We start from the raw sequence: 19,260 nt of genomic DNA on the forward strand, positions 1-19,260 counted from the left end.
GGAGAGGTGTGGGGCCAGGGTAGGCAGGGAGCCTGCCTTAGCGGTAAGTGCTACCCAGTGGGAGGCCACACCCCAATCCTAAGCCCCCTCCCAGAGCCAGCACCCCAAATCAGCCCTGAGCCCCTTCACAGAGCCAGCACACCCATCCCCTGCTGCACTCCAACACTGCCCCAGCCCTGACCCTAGATTTGTAGAACACAAAGTGCTAAATGGTCTCAATTTAGTCAATGGAGTTTGAGTTTGTCCACGGGCCTGCGCTAGCACAGATATTTATTTAATGCAGTTTTGCCTTGCAAGTTTCGCGCATACCTGTACCACGGCCATACACAAGGCACCCCTTACATCAGCTATCTGCACACGCGTGCACCATGCAGGACCCTGCCCTGCGCTGAAGACCACATGGACTAGCCGCGCGCCAAGCGCACAAAGACAGGAAAAGCGCTGCGCGGGGCGGGGCTGGGCTCGAAAGAGGCCCACTTTGACAGGCGTCCGGAGGAGCCAATCCCCTCGCCCCGAGGTGAAGCCCTTCTGGGCCAATGGGTGGCGGGGAGGCAACGCTTCCGCGAAGGCGGGGCGTCTAGGAGGGGGCCCCGTGCGCCGTGTCATGGAGGCTCAGTGCGCGAGCGGCCATTGAGGAGGCAGGAGCTGCGTGTGTGTACCAGGGGAGGGGGTGGGGCGGCTGCTGGAGGAGTTCGAGCCCCAACTCTTGCCTCCATTTGCAACAGCGGCGTCGGCCCGGCGGCGCGTCCCTCCCTCGCGGCGCGGGGGCCTCAGGGAGGGGGGGAGATGGAGATGAAGAAGCGCATCACGCTGGAGTTGAGGAATCGGGCCCCGGAGAAGGTGAGGGGACGTGACGCCCCCCATTGCTGAACAGCTGATACATCGCCCGGGGGGCAGCCGCCACGTGGGGCCGGGCGCCTCCGCGCTGCGAGGCCGCCGCGTTTCCTTTCCCCCCCCCCCCTTCCCTCCGCCTCGAGCTTCGAAAGGTTCCTGGGGAGGCGGCTTGTGCACCCGCGTAACCCCTGGCTGTTCCGCAGCCCGCCGCGGTGTGTCTCCGCAGCGCGCTCCGCCTGCCCCCCACTCCCACCCCGCGGCCGGGCGTCCAGCCCCGGCAAAGCGAGCGCGGCGCGGGACAAGTGGGGCAGCCCGTGCCTGGGATGGGCCCCTTGTCCCGGGCGATTGGCACGGTCTGAGAGGGTCCTCGGGGTGATCCGAGAGCAGAAATTACCCCCCCCCCCGCGGCAGCCCCTTCTCGGAGCTGCGGATCGGGGTCGCCCACGTTTGGGGGACTCGCTTCTTAGCTTTTTGCAGGCTAGTTCTCGATTGAAATTAAGGGTGTTTCCCCGTTTGGTGTCAATGCTGGATTTAGAGAGCGAACTTCTTTCTCCTTTCCCCGCCTTCTCTGTTAACTTAACTCTTGTGCACGGGAAAATGTGGGTCACCCACCATGCTTCAGTGTCTGTAGGTTGGGGGGAGGTTTTTTACGACCCTTCAAGCTAGAGCTGCTTGGGGGGGGGGGGGGCTGATGAACACGTTGGAATCCGTAACTTTTATGATCCCTCTTCTGGTTGCCATCGCTGCCGTGATTTGCCTTATTATTTTTAACTTCTACTACGTGGATATTGTAAACAGGTCAGAGTTGCACCGAATCCATTTTAGAACTGTCTGGGTACATGACTGATTTCCTGCAGCCCTTTCCCAGTAATCTGCAAGAGGCAGGCAATTTTTATAAAACCTCTGTGCAAAATGCTCCCCCCCTTCTTTCTCTTCTGACATTTGGAGCTGTTTATTTTGAATTGCATCGTTTTTATTCTCTTCTTTCTCCTTCCCACCCCCTTCCTTCCCTGAGTTTTCAGCTCTGCCCAGTGAGCGCATGATGGGGTAATGGCACCCTCCTCTCTTTTCCTTGAAATCATACTGCTTATAACCGGCCTTCCTAATGGCTAAAGGCAGATAAGGCGATTGCTGTTAGGTCCTGCTCAGTCATCAGAGACCAGATAGGCTTCTCGTTTGTACCTCCACCCACCAAGCAATAAGGTTCGGTTTTGCGAGGTCACGTACAACAGGGTTCGCTTCTCTATGCCCGCCATGTAGCTAGAGTCAGGTAGCTCCTCTAAGTAACTCTGCGATGGGAGTGGACTGGAGGTGTAGAGTGCTGCAGAGAACGCCAGCCCCTGCCGCTCTAACTTAACTTCAAAACAAAAGTCCAGTGGAAATGGAACCTGCTTATAGGGAAACTTTTTGTTTCTTTTATAGCGAAGTAGGATGAAAGTCCTGAAATGCATTGCAATGTGCAGATTGCATATCAAATATTTTTCTTAACGTTTTATTTCCTCTTCAGGCAGATAAAAGCAATTCTGATCATACTTAACCTCTTCTTAAATGGGGGAGCCCAGGGTGTAAGCTTACATTGTAAGATTCAATTATATATAGATGTATTCCTGTAGATTGTCTGGAACTTCAAACAAATGTATTTAACAGAAGTTTAAGGCAGTCATTTTCAGGTGATCATACTCATTTATATATGAAAAGAACAGGAGTACTTGTGGCACCTTAGAGACTAACACATTTATTTGAGCATAAGCTTTCGTGGGCTACAGCCCACTTCACTGGATGCACAGAATGGAACATATAAGAAGAGTATATATTCGCATACAGAGAAGATGCCATACCAGCTCTAAGATGCTAATTAATTAAGATGACCTGTTATCAGCAGGAAAAAAACGTTTGTAGTGATAATCAAGATAGTCAATTATAGACAGTTGACAAGAGGTGTAAGGATAGTTACTGTAAGAAAACAGATTCAAGTAGTGTAAAACTACAAAAGTTTTTTTCCTGCTGATAGCAGGTCATCTTAATTAATTAGTCTCTTAGAGTATGGTATGGCATTCTTCTCTGTATGTGTGTATGCATGTGTGTGTGTGTGTGTGTGTGTGTATATATGTGTGTATATATATATATATATATATATCAATTTTCTTCTTCTTCTATGTTCCATTCTGTGCATCCAGTGAAGTGGGCTGTAGCCCACGAAAGCTTATGCTCAAATAAATGTGTTAGTCTCTAAGGTGCCACAAGTGCTCCTCTTCTTTTTACGGATACAGACTAACACGGCTGCTGCTCTGAAACCTGTCATTTATATATATTTTGTTCTGCATTGGGAAGGATTTTGGTGCACTCTACTTTTTTAGGGGGATGAGGTACAGTTAATCTCCTATAGTAATTTCATTGACTGCCGTGTGATCAACTTGCAATCTTCACTTCCCTGCTGTTGACCTCAGCCAACAAATGATTTGTGGCTCCAGCAGATGTTTTTGCATTTAGGTCAGTAAGAATGCTATTGACCAGTATGTCTAGGTGCCCCAAGAGTAAAGTCCAGATAGGTTGATATCAGAAAGTGTTGTTACTTAGTGCCAGGCTGAGAGATTGACCTGATTTACTGTGCATAAAAACTGTTAGTTGAATAAACAATACATATTTTGATAATTTCTGGGCCAGATGTTTTTAAAAGCCTAAATATGCATTTAGATTAGCATAAACATTTGACTGGAGTAGCCCCAACAGAATAGTTCCAGTGTTTTATAAAAGACTTGTTAGTTTTTGTTTTTAAAGAAAAAAACTCTACACATTTTATTTAAAACAGTGTTGAGGCTTTAGCTCAAACTGACAAAAGTAAGACCAAAGCCAAGATATCACTTGTACTTCCCCTCTCTCTGTAGTGAAGTGAAATAAGGCTCTAAATTTTGTACCTCTTATTTGTCTATTATCCACCAAAATGACCAATAAGTTGTCAATCAACAAGTGTGATGTTCTTCAGAGCCACCCTTATTTCAAAGCTGAACTTTACATACTAATATTGAGCTGGATCCCCCCCCAGCTAGGACATGTAAAATGTCAGAGTTTTGTGGGGAAATGTAGTGCCCATGCCTGTTATAACCCACGAGGGGTATACAAACCAGTAAATGGTATAAAGAAGGTTAATTAGGCAATCTTATTTACCCTTTCTCATAATATAAGACTCTATTTCACAGAATGTAACACATTTAAAACACATAGAAGGAAATACTTTAATGCACGATTAACCTGTGGAACTCACTGCCACAAGATATTGAGGTGAAGAGCTTTAGTAGAATTTTGCAAAAGGATTAGGTTCTTTTATGGGTAATAATTCTACCAATTTAACTGGATATTCTCAACAAAATTTGGGGATATCAAATGTTCATGCTTCTGGATATAAGCTAACCACTTAAGTGATGGAATTTCCTTTATTGGCATATTATTCCTTAATTGTCCAGTGTGCATGGGGTTCCTTGCACCTTCCTCTGGTGCATCTGCTACTGTCCTTTATCTGAAACAGGATACTTTATTTGATGGACCATTGATCTGATCTGGTTTGGCAACTCCTATGTTTCTATCCATATAAAGGCCTACGTGCATCATTGTGGTTGTGTTATCTGAAGCCATATATTTCTGACCATTTACATGCTAAAATTTGCCTCTTACATATATTCCTTTTTATGACCATGCTTCAAACTCGACTGCTGCAAGTAATACACTATGTACTTTTTTAGTAGGTTGGCAATGTTAATTGTGGTGACTGTAGGCCTCTGATAACTTCAATTTTTGCCTAAGTGAAAAATAAAACATGTTGTCTTAATTGGTTAACTCTTCAAGCTGTTGGTTTAGATAAAGTTCAGCATGCTTAATGGTCTTCATTAACCTGAAGAATGACTTTATATTCTGTTTGAAGGTGACAGAGTTGGTGCTTGATAACTGTCGATCCAGCAATGGTGAAATTGAAGGCCTAAATGAGTCATTTAAAGAGCTAGAGTTTCTCAGTATGGCCAATGTAGAACTGACATCACTGGCCAGACTCCCCACCTTAAGTAAGCTCCGAAAGGTATGTATCTCTAAGACTTTAAAGGCCACGGGATTCCTCCTTGTTTTTGTGGATACAGACTAACACGGCTACCCCTCTGATACTTGGTATCTCTGGACTGTCAGTTCTCTTTTGCCAAATGTATACACCTCTTTATGTAAAAATCTTTGGTTAACACAGCTTCTTGTACCGTTTCAGTATTCACAATCACGTTTGCATCATATTGAAATATCTTACTAAAATGTGTTTGCGGGGCTGTGAAATTATACCAATCTAAACTTTTAAAGATTTAAAATTGGTGTGGGTATTTTTAAATTATGTTCAAATTATTCTTGTCCAAGAACTCTTGGAACAATAAGTGGCTTATCTATTCAATACTAGAAATTAGGTTCTGGTATATCCTTCTGATGATAGTAGCATTTTCATTGATGCTGTGGCTTTTAATTATTTATTTTATTAATAAAATACACCCATAATATTCATACAAGGTAATTAATGTGTGTACTCTGTCATGTGCGTCACTAATTTAAAAATGAGATCTGAGATCCTGAACCTAATTGCTTCGAATTAGAAATTATCCTTTATAATTTCTGTAAACTTCAGAGTAGTCTTTCAAACAGAGATTGACAATTCAAGTACTGATTAACACATGTAACTTGCACCAATTAATGTCTGAGGCAGTGATCAAAAGTACAATATTACTTTTTACTTTTACGGTTAGGTTAAAGATATTTCATGCAACTGAATAGAAAGAGAGAGGGGGGCTGGGGATGAAATATATTAGGTGAAAACCCAGCTCCAGAGGATGAAACATCAGTTCCATTGGAGTAACTGAGAGTTTCATCTATGACTAATGGAACCAGGATTTTGCCCATTATGTCTAAATAAAACCTGTACAAGGATCTAATGTCACATTTTTAGCAGGAAGTGAAACCTAAGGTCCCAACCCTGAAAAAATTTAAGCATATAATTAACTGCTAAGTGTGAATAGTCCAGTTGTAGTCAATGGGACCACACAGGCATAAAGTGAAGGATGGGTATCCAAGTATGAAACTGTTAAATGAATTATCTGGACCAGGCACATAGTAAAGTGCTGTGGAAATAAGTAATATGTTAGACTTTGGAAATATGTACACAACAATATAGGTTCCTTTGTTTTTAAGCAAACATTTTATGTAAGAAGTCAGAGGGTTTTATGGGTTATACAGGAAATCAAGTGATCTTGTGATGTATTTATTGTTCATGGAATATCACGGTTGGAAGGGACCTCACGAGGTCATCTAGTCCAACCCCCTGCTCAAAGCAGGACTAATCCCCAGACAGATTTTTGCCCTAGATCCCTAAATGGCCCCCTCAAAGATTGAACTTACAACCCTGGGTTTAGCAGGCCAGTACTCAAACCACTGAGCTATCCCTCCCCTCAATATTGTTATAATAAAATACAAGCTCTTAATTTCGACAGCAGTGAAACAAACCATCTAATTATCCAATTTTTGTGTATGATAGTTGGAATTGAGTGACAACATCATTTCAGGAGGCCTGGAAGTCCTGGCAGAAAAATGTCCGAATCTCACATACCTAAATCTAAGTGGCAACAAAATCAAAGACCTTAGCACTGTGGAAGCCCTTGTAAGTATAAATTAGTTTTTTTGTTTTGTTTTATTAAAGAATTGTAAGGCGTTGTTAAATTTCCTTTTTTACCTTTGATACTTTTTAAAAAAAAATTTAGAGATCGTAATATTGAACACAATAGTATTGGTTGTAAGTGGCTGACAATAGGAATGCCTTACAAGTACAATGGATAAATGCAATAAATGGGGTTTAAGCTAGTGTTACATAGCTAAATCAATAAAATACAAAACAATAATAAACAATAATAAACTGGGTGCAGCAAAGAATCCTGTGGCACCTTATAGACTAACAGACATTTTGGAGCATGAGCTTTCGTGGGTGAATACCCACTTCGTCGGATGTTAGTCTATAAGGTGCCACAGGATTCTTTGCTGCTTTTACAGATCCAGACTAACACGGCTACTCCTCTGATACTTAATAAACTGGGTGGTTTACCTGCCTGTGTATAGATTCAACAAAACTGAAAGGGGAGGTCAGACTAGATGATCATAATGGTCCCTTCTGACCTTAAAGTCTATGAGTATCCAGAGAGTAAAATATTGTTTACTTTTTCCATACTTCAGGTTTTTTGCCAGTTCAAGTAACACTTGAGTGTTTTCTTTCTTAATTTGTCAGTATCCCAGTCCGTCATGTATTGAATAACTCTGCTGTAATAAATTAATCATCCCATAGTTCAATCAAGACAGTATCTGAAAATTTACTATCGGAAGCTATCCTATGTTAGCAGGGTCATAGACCATATCAGAGGTTGTCAAACTGTGGTCTGTAGTCCGTGTAGTGCTGGCTATCTATATATTGCTGATCCTCCTTGGCTTTCAGTTGCAAAAATACACTGAAAGAAACTAAAAATACAATAATTACTTGCCTAATAACTTTTCTGTTTAAGCAATTATAGTTGCCAAAAGGATGTTAAGTGACTGAGAGTGGGAGGTGTCCATGAAACTATCTTTTTGAAGAGGTGTTCTGCAGTATGGGAAAAGTTTGGGAGTCACTTGTACTAGAACTCTTTAAGCTTAAACCTCACCTTTATTTCTTCCAAGTTTTATAGGAGAAATAGGTTGATTAACTCCTTGGGATTGGTTTGTGTGAGTGAGTAGTTTTGTATTTGTGTAGAAATGAGGGATAAGCTAAGTTGAAGAAATAAATCTTGAGGTGTAAGTTCCACAGAGTAGGTCCAGTGCCTAAGTTCTCTTTTCTGCCCTCGCAAGCCACCTCCTGAATAGTTTCACTCTTCTCATGGAAGATAGCTGTTAAGAAAGCTCATGGATGCAGAGGGATAGGTGATATTTCAGTGACCTTATGGGGAGCTTCTTTTAATTATCAGAACAGAGACTTTATACTGAACTCTGTATAAAGTATAAAGAGCGGTATATAGGGAGTCATATAAAGGGGAGTCATTGCAGAGAATGGAGGACCAAGGTGGTGAGTACAAAGTAAATTGTGTAGCTGAGTACACAGCCTATTATGTGCAGGCTAAGACTTGCAACTTGACAAAGGTTCAAGGTACCAAGTACTTACTGTGTGTTAACTGGAAGAAAAGGATGAGTACTCTTAATTCTTCATTTTCAGCAAAATCTTAAAAACTTGAAGAGTCTTGACTTGTTCAACTGTGAGATCACAAACCTGGAGGATTACAGAGAAAGCGTTTTTGAGCTGCTTCACCAAATCACATACCTAGATGGATTTGATCAGGAAGATAATGAGGCACCTGACTCAGAAGAGGAGGAAGATGAGGGTAATTTTTCTAAATGTGCTATAGCTAATAATTAAAGATAACTTTACATTATCAATATCTAAAGTTGAGACTAGAGTGACTCTTGGACTTCAGTAGCACAATATCATAAGCCTCATTTTTGCAGTATAGATCTGTAGCATTCAAATTATGCTTATGCTGAGTTATAATAGGAAGAACTGCACTCAGAACACAGTCAAGAATGTTTTGCAATTCTTGTTGGATGAGAGAGGCTTGTACTTGAGTAAAGATACGATTACATTAAAAGTAATAATCCATTTTGTTAAAGCTTTTTTGAGGAGGGTTTTCTCACTTCATATCTCATCTATGTGGAAATTATATTTCAGTAAGCATACTTGTATCACAGAATGGAAGTCAACAAACAGGAGGCATGTGGCAGAGCTAGTATTGGAATCCCCTTGTCACCTCAAGCATCGGTTTTCCTTATTGCTAAAATAGGGATACCACCTGCTATTGAGGGCTAATTCATTAATGTTTGTTTATAAATGGTTCTGAAATTACATGGAAGGCTCTGTAGAAGTGCAAAGTTATTACAATTTCTGCATTGATTTCAATGCAAGCCTTTCTTTAAATACTGTTAGCTTTAGTGATCGTGGTCCAAAGAGTTATGAAAGGCCTCTGAAATGTTTGTTTCACATAGAGCTGTCCATGAGTGTCTCCATGCTGCTATTCTGGTGAATTGTACTTCACTTTAAATTAGATCTATCCTCATACTTAAATCTGAGTTGTTCTTTAAGAGAATGTCACCAAAGAGAAGCTAAATGTGTCAAATGCTCTATTTTGAAAGTGTAAACAAAAGATAGATAAGTAAATGTAATAGTATCTGAAAATCTCTTCATGGGCATCAACCAGAAATTTAGTAAATTTAAAAAGAGTTTAAAAAGTAGTTTCAGATACTAAATCTGTCCCTAAATTCCACCTGCCAGCCTTTGTGGTTCACACTTATATTTAAAATGTCTTCCCTGTAGCTGCATAAAATACCCTATACAAAACTGCCTATTTGAGAGAAACTGTCAAAGTGGGTATGTGCTGCTGCAAATGTACAAAATAAAAATGAGATCTCTTCTCTAAACTGTAGGTGTTTCCTGGAACGAATAGGAAATAAAATTCAGTCAAGGGTATTGTGTTAAGCTAGCTGTCCTTTTAAATTTTAGACCTTGATCTACAAGTGACTCTGTACTGCAGACACCCCTCTTTCCCCTTTCCCTCTGACTTCTCAGAGGATCGCTGCAGGCTTAGGGATCTGCAGGTGCAGAAGAGTCACTTGCAGGATCAGGGACCTTGCCCTATCACCCTTGGTATCTAAATGCTTGTTAAGTTATGTTTTATACATTTATAGTCTTCATATATTTTAAATAGTCTCTTTTCTCCAGGATGCTGTCCATTTTTTTTTAAGACTTCCGGAGAAGACCTCGTAACCGAGTTGTCTTAGTTTTTTGGGAAGCATGTAAGATGAGCTTATGAACAAATCATCAAGTTTTAAGCAAGGATATATGGAACTATTTCCTTTCTTTCAGAAGGAGATGAGGATGATGATGAAGATGAGGATGAAGCTGGTCCACCAGGAGAGTATGAAGAGGATGATGATGAAGATGATGGAGCTTCAGATTTGGGGGAGGGTGAAGAAGAGGAGGAGGAAGTGGGCCTTTCATATCTGATGAAAGAGGAGATTCAGGTAAATTTTTATACTTTTTCAGCTACTCAATCCAAGAAGTTTTAATTTCACAAACTCTGTTTCTGGGGTTTAGGATTTTCATCAGGCTATATGAGTAAATATAGGTGCATTTTGTAGAAACTGATTCTTATAAATCTAGCATTGTATGTAAAGCAACAGACCACTTTAGATTTTGCTGATAAAGTTCTTTCTCTGAAGTACACTGGACCCTTGCTAGAATGTGGGATTTGGGATCCATGCACGGTACTGTGTTAACGCAGGGACCATGTTAAAATGAATTGCAATTAAAGAAATTAAATTTGGGATCCACGGCCGCGACCGTGTGTTATGCAAATTCGTGCTATATAGACATGTTCTAGTGAGGGTCCAGTGTACTTAGTTGAGCATAAATGTTGCCTATCAACTAAATATCTCTGCATGTCTCAAGAATATGGCTTTGATTTTTCTAAATTTCCATCCCACCACCTAAAATGAAAAATGTCTACAATTTCTGTAAGCTAGAAAAATCAAGACCCTCTCTCCCCTCCCCCATGTTGAAATTGTACACTACTACCAACTAAACTTTCAGATTAGAATATTTTTTGGAGTAAAGTAGATAACCATTTTTGTTTAATAGACAAAGTGAAGAAAATATCCTTGTTCTCGACTAGGTAATCTACAGTAGCAACAATAATACTCAGACAAAGTTGCATTGACTAACATTAAAATTAAACAAGGGGGGGAATCAAGCTTTTTGTAACTCATGCTATTTTACATGGGGTGGAATTTTTATCCCCTTGGTTCATCTGTAACTCCTCTCAGCACTTCTGCAAAGCTAGTATCAAAATTACCACCTTAATTCAAGGATCTCAGAGACCTTTACAAACATTCACTAACACAAGCTTATTGAGAGAGGCTGGTAAGTTTAGATGTGTGAACTAAGTGCAGGAAGAAGTGAGGTGACCTAATCATGGCTACATGAATCAGTGTCAGTTAGCAGTAGAACACAGGAATCCTGACTCTTAGACTTTGTCTCTAACAACTAGACACTTAACCTGTTTTTTGTATGGAGGAAGTGTATTTATTTTTGTTTCTGTATAGCAGCAGTTCTCAGACTCTGAAGACCTTCTGTTCCACATTTAGAACCAAAAGCATTGTGGAATACCACCTTCATAACTTTTCAGTGTAGTTATAACAGATTCTTATTTTAATCCAGGTTGAATCTCTCTAGTTCGGCACGCTCGGTCCAGCATGATTTTATTTTGTTTTTTATGCTTTATCTATTTATTTCCTTGTGCCAATACAGTAAAACTGTGTAACAATACTAACACTTTCTTATGAAGAAAGCTGGTAAGCCTGGGCTAGGTGGCATTACAAGTATTGTTCCGTTTATTCGCCTTGTTGAGATAAAAATAGAGAGAGACCCACTCGCTACAATATTGACCTCCCATCGTTTGGCAAATTCTCTGGTCGGGTCCCGAGGGTGCCGGACTAAAGAGGTTCAACCCGTATTATTCTTCAAACCAACCTGCATTCCACATGACTTCTGTGCGTGTACTACCCATGATACATACACCATAGTTTGAGAACCCCTGTTCTTTGGTGGTCTTCATTTTATTAATCATAATGAAGTATTTATAGAACTTTCAGTGCTTTGTGTAGTCTTACAGAACTCTGTAACCTTTTATCAGAGCATTGAGATTTTGAGGAGGTGATTGCTGAAAGTCAGTACAAGAAGGTAGAACTAAATTTGATTTGAGGAGTTGAGTAAGAACCTTTTGGAAATTCCTCTGGAGAATGGACAAACAAGGGTTTGGAAAGAGAACAGAAATTCTTTGATTTTAAAATCTTCAATCAGTCAGTAGCTTCTCTATACAGTTGCTTTTGGGCAACAAGGAATTACAGCATGCATTAAAAAGGGCTTTAGAGGAGTTGGATACCATGGTAGCACAACAGAGCTAGATAGTGAGGATGCTTTTTATTTGCTACTGATGTGGCCTATATTGAGCATGTAGTTCAGGAAGTCCAAGCTGGTCAGATTTTTATCATATTTTGGAAAGCATAAACAAGGGCTAGAATCAGCCAAATTATATGCCATTTAAACCAGACCTTGAAATAAGTAGTCTAATTCAAAGCTTCCCTTATAGATTCAGCAAGAGCCTGTCTTAAATTTGTTTTGTGTTTAAAGACAAAATTATAGATAAAAATTTGAAGGCATTACAGTTAAAATTTTACCAGATGGTGTAATGTAATTAATGTGTATAACATTAGCAGTTACTGTTTTAGTAAATAAGGTTCAGTTTTTCATCGAATCTTGCTATACTGCAGAGATCTCACAACGTTGTGTGATCTTGTCTGGGGTTTGCAGTAACAAGTTGGTCCAATTTAAGCCAATTTGCCAACTGCAAACCTGAAAAAGCAACTTGCTTCTCATTGTTTAGAAACAACTCTGACATGTACTGTATTTTTTTTCTTTATTGACATTAGTAGCAAAAAATTAGATCTGTTCCTAGTTCATCTCTTCTTGCTGCCATAGTTTCTCCACGTATTTTCACAATCCTCTATTTCTGTAATATTTTGATAAAAGCTTATTTGTTGTACTGTCTTACAAAATGACACATTAAGGAAGTTTCTGGTGGCATCACAAAGGATTGATAAGTGGAAGTAACAAGAAAAAACTTAGACTACAGGACAAATTCTGATTTTATATATCTGTGGAACCCAGTTAAGTGCAATGTAGAGAAGAATTTGGCCGTCTGTCTTCATACAGCTGTATAGTAACAAACTGAAATAAAGAAAGTAAATACAGGATATGATCACTAAACAGAGTAAGTGCTTTGTTCAGTTTTCTCTAAAATACAGGCTGCTTAAACTAACCCTAGGTATACTGCAATTTTTTAAAATCTGATTAAATATTTTATATTGTGAAGGATGAAGAAGATGACGATGACTATGTTGAAGAAAAAGGTGATGAGGAAGAAGGTAAGTTTCACTAATTGTGGAAAGTAGCATGTTTCAGAACCCTTCTGAAGTGATTCTTTCAACTTCTTTAATTTAGGAGGTTGAGACTAGCAGTCCATTAGTATAAATTATGTCTGTCTAGCTGGTCTGTTTAAAGGTATGTAAACACAGGGAAAGAAGGTATCCTGGTATGGGCTTATGAAAGATTTCAAAAGTTAGGCATTTAGCATATGAATTAATGCATGGCTGCTCAGCTATCTCTTCTCCCTTAACCAGTATATCTTAACACTTAACTTTTGAGTAAAAGTGAACAAAAACAATTTTCTAAGCATTTTTATAGAAATATTTTAGTGTCCTGAAGTGTATTGGGAAAAGTTGCCAAATGAAGGAGCTACAGAAATCTAACTTCCTAAGATGGGGATGTTGCATGAACTTTTGTAAACTTAATTTATTGCAGGTTTAAAAGAGGTTCATTAATAATGCATCAGAAGTGTCTGAATTCCTTGGTTAGGGCTTAAAAGCAGCACTTCTGGGACCCCCTACAAAGCCCCCCATCCCATCCCCATGGCATCTGCATAAAATATTTTAAGGGGGTGTCATTTAAGAATAAACAAAACCCAATGTCCTGTTTAAGGGCTGCATACTTAAACTCATTAGATGGGGGAAAAAATCCAACTAGTCTCTTTCAGTAGCTTCTTAAAGAGTTGAAGTGAAATTCCATACATTACTGTCTTATGTAGTTCCTATAAATATAGACAAAGGCTTGGAAATAGATGTTTGAGGGAAAAGAGTTCTGTTTGACTTCGTCTCAAGACCTAAGAACGTTGAGAATATAAACAAGCAAAGTGCCGAGCTGCCTGGTAACTAACAAAAATAAAGGAAATTCATCCTACTTGAAGAATATATTGGTACAAAGTGTATTGCTAGTATCAATGAATAGTGGCATGTCATACTATTAGAGGGAATGATCTTAAACTCTGAGAATATTGAGTTCTCTTTGCATGGTACCAATGGGATATTTCTGTATACTCATGCATACAATAAGTATGAAAAGAATCAATGAGAAATTGGGTAAGCCTTACACTTAATAGGCAAAAGGCTACAAACAAACTGCCAATCAAATGGCAAATAGACAAAAGTGGTGGCAAAAAAAGTGCAAAAAAGGAAAACCTTGGATTGTACCCTTCCCTCCCTTTAGAGTGTCTGTTTACATGTTTATAAAATGCCAGCATGTTTTTGGATACTAGATTAATAATAATTGTTCTGTTAGTGGCAGTAGTATAATCCTGCTACTGAGTTACTTATGTGGTTCTGCTCATTTTCAGTAAGGACTGGCCAGATTTAGATAGATTTACAGGGTGAAAAGATTTTTTTGAGTTTTTTTGTGTAGTCCTTTGAAGCCAATTTCTATATTAAATGTAGACTAGTAGACAAATGTAAAAATTCCTGATTGCATTAGTAGACTTTTGTTCTACACGCTTGGCTTAACTGAATACCTCTTTGGAGATTTGTAACCTGGATTTTAAAATCACTGATATTGAACTATGCAGTGTCGTAGCCATGTTGGTCCCAGGATATTAGAGAAAGGTGGGTGAGGTAATATCTTGTATTGGATCAACTTCTGTTGGTGAGTGAGATGAGCTTTCAAGCTTACACAGAGCTCTTCAGGTCTGGAAAACGTACTCAGAGTGTCACAGCTAAATACAAGATGGAACAGATTGTTTAGTATAAGTAGTTAATGCACATTTCAAGGGACATTCAAGACACATTCAAGGTGTTAACAGTCCACTTTGTCTTATTTACCGTGACAGTAAAGCAGTCAGTGAGAATGTTTAAATGGCCAGAAAATGATTGCCTGAGAATGTCAAATCTTAAATTTTTTAAATTGCATTTCATATTTTGGCCACAAGAGTGCATAATAGGCCACTTGGATTAATTATTGCCACATTTCCTATATGAAACTGTTGAAAATTAAGAAAAGTAGGTTAGTAAAAGCAAAATCAGGTTAAATGTGTCTTCTCTCCATTTTAAATCTCTATATAATCTGGTTTACTGAATATATACTCGTTCATTAGCCCGTTCGTTTATAAGCCGAAACCCCCCTCCCCCAAGATGGATAGGTAAAAATAGCAAAAATTGTATGACCCTTTCATAAGCCAACCCTATATTTCAGGGGTTGGCAAACTTTGGCTCCTGGCCCATTAGGGTAAGCCACTAGCGGGCTTGGACATTTTGTTTACCTGGAGTATTCACAGGCATGGAGCCCCTCAGTTCTCATTGGCTGGGAACGGCAAACCGCGGCCACAGGGAGCTGAGGGGCTCCATACCTGCAGATGCTCCAGGTAAACAAAACAACAATGTATTAGATAGTCAATGATTCCATAGAGTTTAAAATCATCAAATTTTGGTGTAGACCTGTTTATAAGCCAACCCCTGCTCTTTGATGGATCACTTTTTTACCAATAATATTCGGCTTTTGAACGAGTATATACGGTAACTTACAGTCCAGACATGAAAGGATTCAGATGACATCAGACTGAAGAATAACCTGTTTCCAGTATGAAATGTAGTATGTTCAGTTTGAGTGTTCAGCTTAATATGTCTCATCTGAGTTACTCAGAATAAATAAGAAACTGGTTGTTTCAAAAAGATCCATCAGTAGCACAGAGATGTATAGTAATGAGTGCATATAAGGAGAAAAAAGATAATTTGAAATAGTCAGCTAGTTTTTATAGGTAAAAGCACAACACGTGTTAACTTCTTGATGTTTAAGTTGAGTGTAATCAAATATATACAAACTTCTTTTTCTCAGCAGAGGGTGTCCAAGGGGAGAAGAGGAAACGAGACCCTGAAGATGAGGGCGAGGAAGAGGATGATTAAGTCACTATAGAAATAAATAGGACCAGACTCTTTAAGTTACAGAATACGCAATAGTGATCATGCAGATCTGTATGTCTCCATGTACCATAGATGTCCTTACAAAAGATAACATGTTAACTTTTTATAGGAAAGGTGTGGTTTTACTATTTTTGCCCTTTTTATCATTCCAAATAAGATGTAATAGCCTGGTAGTGAACATATGTAGAAAACAACTTTCAACCCTATAATCACTGAACCCATTGTCAAGTTTTCCCCTAGAATTTTATTTGGACTTCTTTTGTTTTATACAAGCTTGCAGTGTTTGTCATTATTAGTCCACAATTAAAAAAGACAGACTTTTTACATGGGTTTAGTATGGTGAATTTCATTTAAGATTTTAAAGTTATATATAAACTGAAATCAAAGATGCTGTAATGTGATAAAGTCAACAGTATATTTCAAATGAAAAGTTAGTTATAGCCAATTGAACTGACCACAGGTCCTACTTGGAATCAGCTTATTATTTTAACTTTAAAAAAAAAAAGTGACCTGTAAATTATTTTTTGTGGAGGAGGGAAGGAAGCTTATGCCCTCTTTTACTATGTTATTACTTATGAGGGAAGGCCTAAACAGGTTTAAGGCCTAGTTTTCCCTGTTTATTCTGAATATCAACTGTGCTTGGAGGACTTGTTGGATATGTTTGAGGATGTATATTAAAAGCTCTCATGCTTTAATTGAAGTGGTGGAGATGCGGCATCCTTAACAAAGGCTTTCTTTCTCCAAAATGTTTAGTCATTGAAGTTAAATAGTATTTCAAACAAACTAAAAAACAATCCAAAGTTTAACAGTCTAACCAAAACTCCTTTTCCCTGCTGCTTGCTCAACTTTCACTCACTTGGCTCTTAGGTTGTCATTTCATTAGTTCCCCGATTATCATAGTCTTTGAGGTGAGACAGGACCCGAATTTCTAATGTAAAAACAAGCAGATATCCCCATCAAACACTCTTCTAAATTTAAAAAAAAAAAAAAACTTTTAAAGCCTTTATAAAGCATAAAAAGGCAAAAAATGAGTGTGAGCTCAATTCTCTCATCTTTGCAGGTCACTTTTTTAAAATTTTTGTATCTGGTTGCAGCTAAATCATTAAAGGCCCTATTTCAACAGTAAATAGAAAACTAAGAACTATCTTGGAAAGCTGCAGGAACTTGTTCTACTTCACGTAGTCGGTTGCAAGCGCAGAAGATGTGCAGGCAAGGCTTTTCTCTAGCAGGCTGTTAATTGTGGCTGGCAGATATTAGTAAATTCTGCCCCAATGGCCTCTCTCACTTCCCATTTGAGCCAATGCGAAATAGAAGTTCAGACACAGCACTCCTCTTTTGCAGTTGTAATTTGGATTTCAAACAAGGCATCTCAATGCAACACTAACATGCATTGTTTCAAATAGATACTCAACCAAATATCACACACAGCTTTATTCAAGAGACTCTATTTTTTTATTATGTATCTTTCTTGGCTGACAGTAACTGCGATTAAATTGTGGAAAGATACCAGGGGTATTTCCTGGACCTGTATAGTGGAGTCACCCATATAGCACAGTTACCTGTAAATATTTAATAAGGCATTTCACACACTGGCAGACTTTAAGGCTATGTCTACACCATGAGTTAAGGGTGTGATTTCCAGCTTGCATACACATACTTGTGCTAGCTCTGATTGAGCTAGCATGAGTATAAATAGTATTTAGCATGGCAGCATGACTTAGCTGTGCTGAGTATGCACCCATTGGGTTCAGGTGGGTTTGTTCACAGCACTGCTAAACCATACTGTTACTGTCCGTGCTATTGTGGCTGAACTACTGAGAATCACACTCCTAGCTTGTATAGACACAGCCTATATGTGATTCCTGAATCAAGTTAAGACAAACCTCATGAGCAAAGAAGTCCACAAAGCCCAATTTCTTATTGGTTTTCATCCTTAATAGAGCCTTAAATCATAGTTCATGTGGTTGTAAAGCATAGCCAACTTTTAAAGGCATTTGAATGGAATGTATGAGGCAGTTAGCAAAAGATTTGGAAATATATTGATTAAGTGGGTTAAAATTTTAAATGGATATCTCTCTAAAGACAGTAGAAAAGTACTTGGTGAAACAGCATTTGCAACCACAATCTAAGTTCCCATGTTTGTTGTATGAATTAAAAATCTTAATTAAGTGCACACCCCTTCTTTCGTCATGGAGGCTCTGTGTTCAAAGCAGTTGCTTTGTATTCATCTTTACTATCTCAAAGTTTTTCCCCTATGTGTTTGTCTTTGAATGCTAACTTTTTTAGTCTCAGCAAATGATAAAACCTTCCTATTTACAAATATGTACTTAAAAATCTCTCAATATAAAGGTTATACTAGACTGTCTTGTACCGAGGCATACATAAATACAGAGTTAAACTGAAATTAAATTAAGAGATTTTTTTATGGAAATTACTAAAATTATCAGCAGTCTTGTTTCAGTTAACAAGTCTGCCTTAAATCATCCAATGTTATAAAGGTTAAACTATTTAATTATCTTTGGAGGGTTTAGTAGATCCTTCCATAAAACATGCAGGCTTACAGTTTTTAAAACCGTTCACAATGTGGTGCATCAGCTGCTGGTGACAAAAGTCTGAGCCTCACATGCAGTTGTGACTTTCTAAGTAACTTTGTCTTTTCCACGGTGTTACCATTTTAAATATAGTTCCCACATTTGCCAGTCAGCTTGACACATAACCAAGATAGCACAGCTTTTTTTTTTTTTTTTTTTAAAGGTAACACATAGAGCCTCCAGATAACTTTTAAAAAATTTTTGCTTGGTGGGTGGTCTTTTCATGCAAATATGTAAGGGTGGGTTTTATATTTTGTAGAGGTTTTTGTCCTATTTTAATGCTCTTTGTATGGCAGTATGTATATAGTGTGTTCAGTTCCTTATCAAACCCTTTCCTTAAAAACTTTGAAGTAATTGATTTTGTGCAACTGTGTTTTGAATAAAGCCATGACAGTGTTAAATAAAACAAAACAAAAAAAAAACCCTGCAGCACTCTTCTGATGACTTTTAGTTGTAACAAAATGTGTTTCTTCCCCCTGTGTGCTGTAAATTTTAAATTAAAGTTTTTCAAACTGAATTATTTCAAATAAATTTATTGTTGTATTGGATTAATTTTTCTAGCATATAGCTTCCATTCAGTAGCTGTATTTTTTGTTTGTATCAGAGGAATAAGCAGTATTTGCTATTTCCCAGTATTGTTCTCAGTTAATGGAAACTTGCACTGTACATTTTTTATAACCGCAACTACCTGTCCTTGTAAAGTTGTTATTGAAGTAATAGCACTTCCCTCAAGTTTTAAAATACATTGTGTTGTTCATGTCAGTCGGGTTATCGTTGCGGGGACGGGAGAGAATCAATTCTGCCTTGTATAATACAGTAATACCTAGCACTATACTACAGTAATACCTATAGTGCTTTTCGCAATAGCATTTTGAATTCCATATTTCAGAGA

The 19,260-nt window shown here is 38.7% G+C and overlaps 1 protein-coding gene across 3 annotated transcripts; it reads left to right on the forward strand.

The window, feature by feature from the left end:
- Positions 1–616: 616 nt before the first annotated feature.
- Positions 617–18,916, forward strand: ANP32E (acidic nuclear phosphoprotein 32 family member E). 3 transcript variants are annotated; one of them, XM_044990943.1, is made up of 7 exons: positions 617–840; positions 4,751–4,900; positions 6,386–6,508; positions 8,081–8,246; positions 9,782–9,939; positions 12,849–12,900; positions 15,692–18,916. In XM_044990943.1, the coding sequence occupies exons 1-7, from the start codon at positions 787–789 to the stop codon at positions 15,757–15,759; spliced, it is 771 nt and encodes a 256-aa protein (XP_044846878.1). In that variant the 5' UTR covers positions 617–786; the 3' UTR covers positions 15,760–18,916. The 3 variants fall into 3 exon arrangements, with proteins under 3 accessions (XP_044846878.1, XP_044846877.1, XP_044846876.1); XM_044990942.1 differs by having other exon boundaries at positions 646–840; positions 9,785–9,939; XM_044990941.1 differs by having other exon boundaries at positions 647–840; positions 15,695–18,916.
- Positions 18,917–19,260: the final 344 nt, after the last annotated feature.

The sequence above is a fragment of the Mauremys mutica genome, chromosome 17, assembly GCF_020497125.1.
Source record: "Mauremys mutica isolate MM-2020 ecotype Southern chromosome 17, ASM2049712v1, whole genome shotgun sequence".
Classification (NCBI taxonomy): Eukaryota; Metazoa; Chordata; order Testudines; family Geoemydidae; genus Mauremys; species Mauremys mutica.

Bases quoted from the DNA above. Each gene is read 5' to 3' on its own strand.
- ANP32E (XM_044990943.1), top strand. From the start codon at position 787: ATGGAGATGAAGAAGCGCATCACGCTGGAGTTGAGGAATCGGGCCCCG. The intron at 4,901-6,385 runs GTATGTATCTCT...TGTGTATGATAG, and splicing joins CCTTAAGTAAGCTCCGAAAG to TTGGAATTGAGTGACAACAT. The intron at 9,940-12,848 runs GTAAATTTTTAT...TATATTGTGAAG, and splicing joins TGATGAAAGAGGAGATTCAG to GATGAAGAAGATGACGATGA.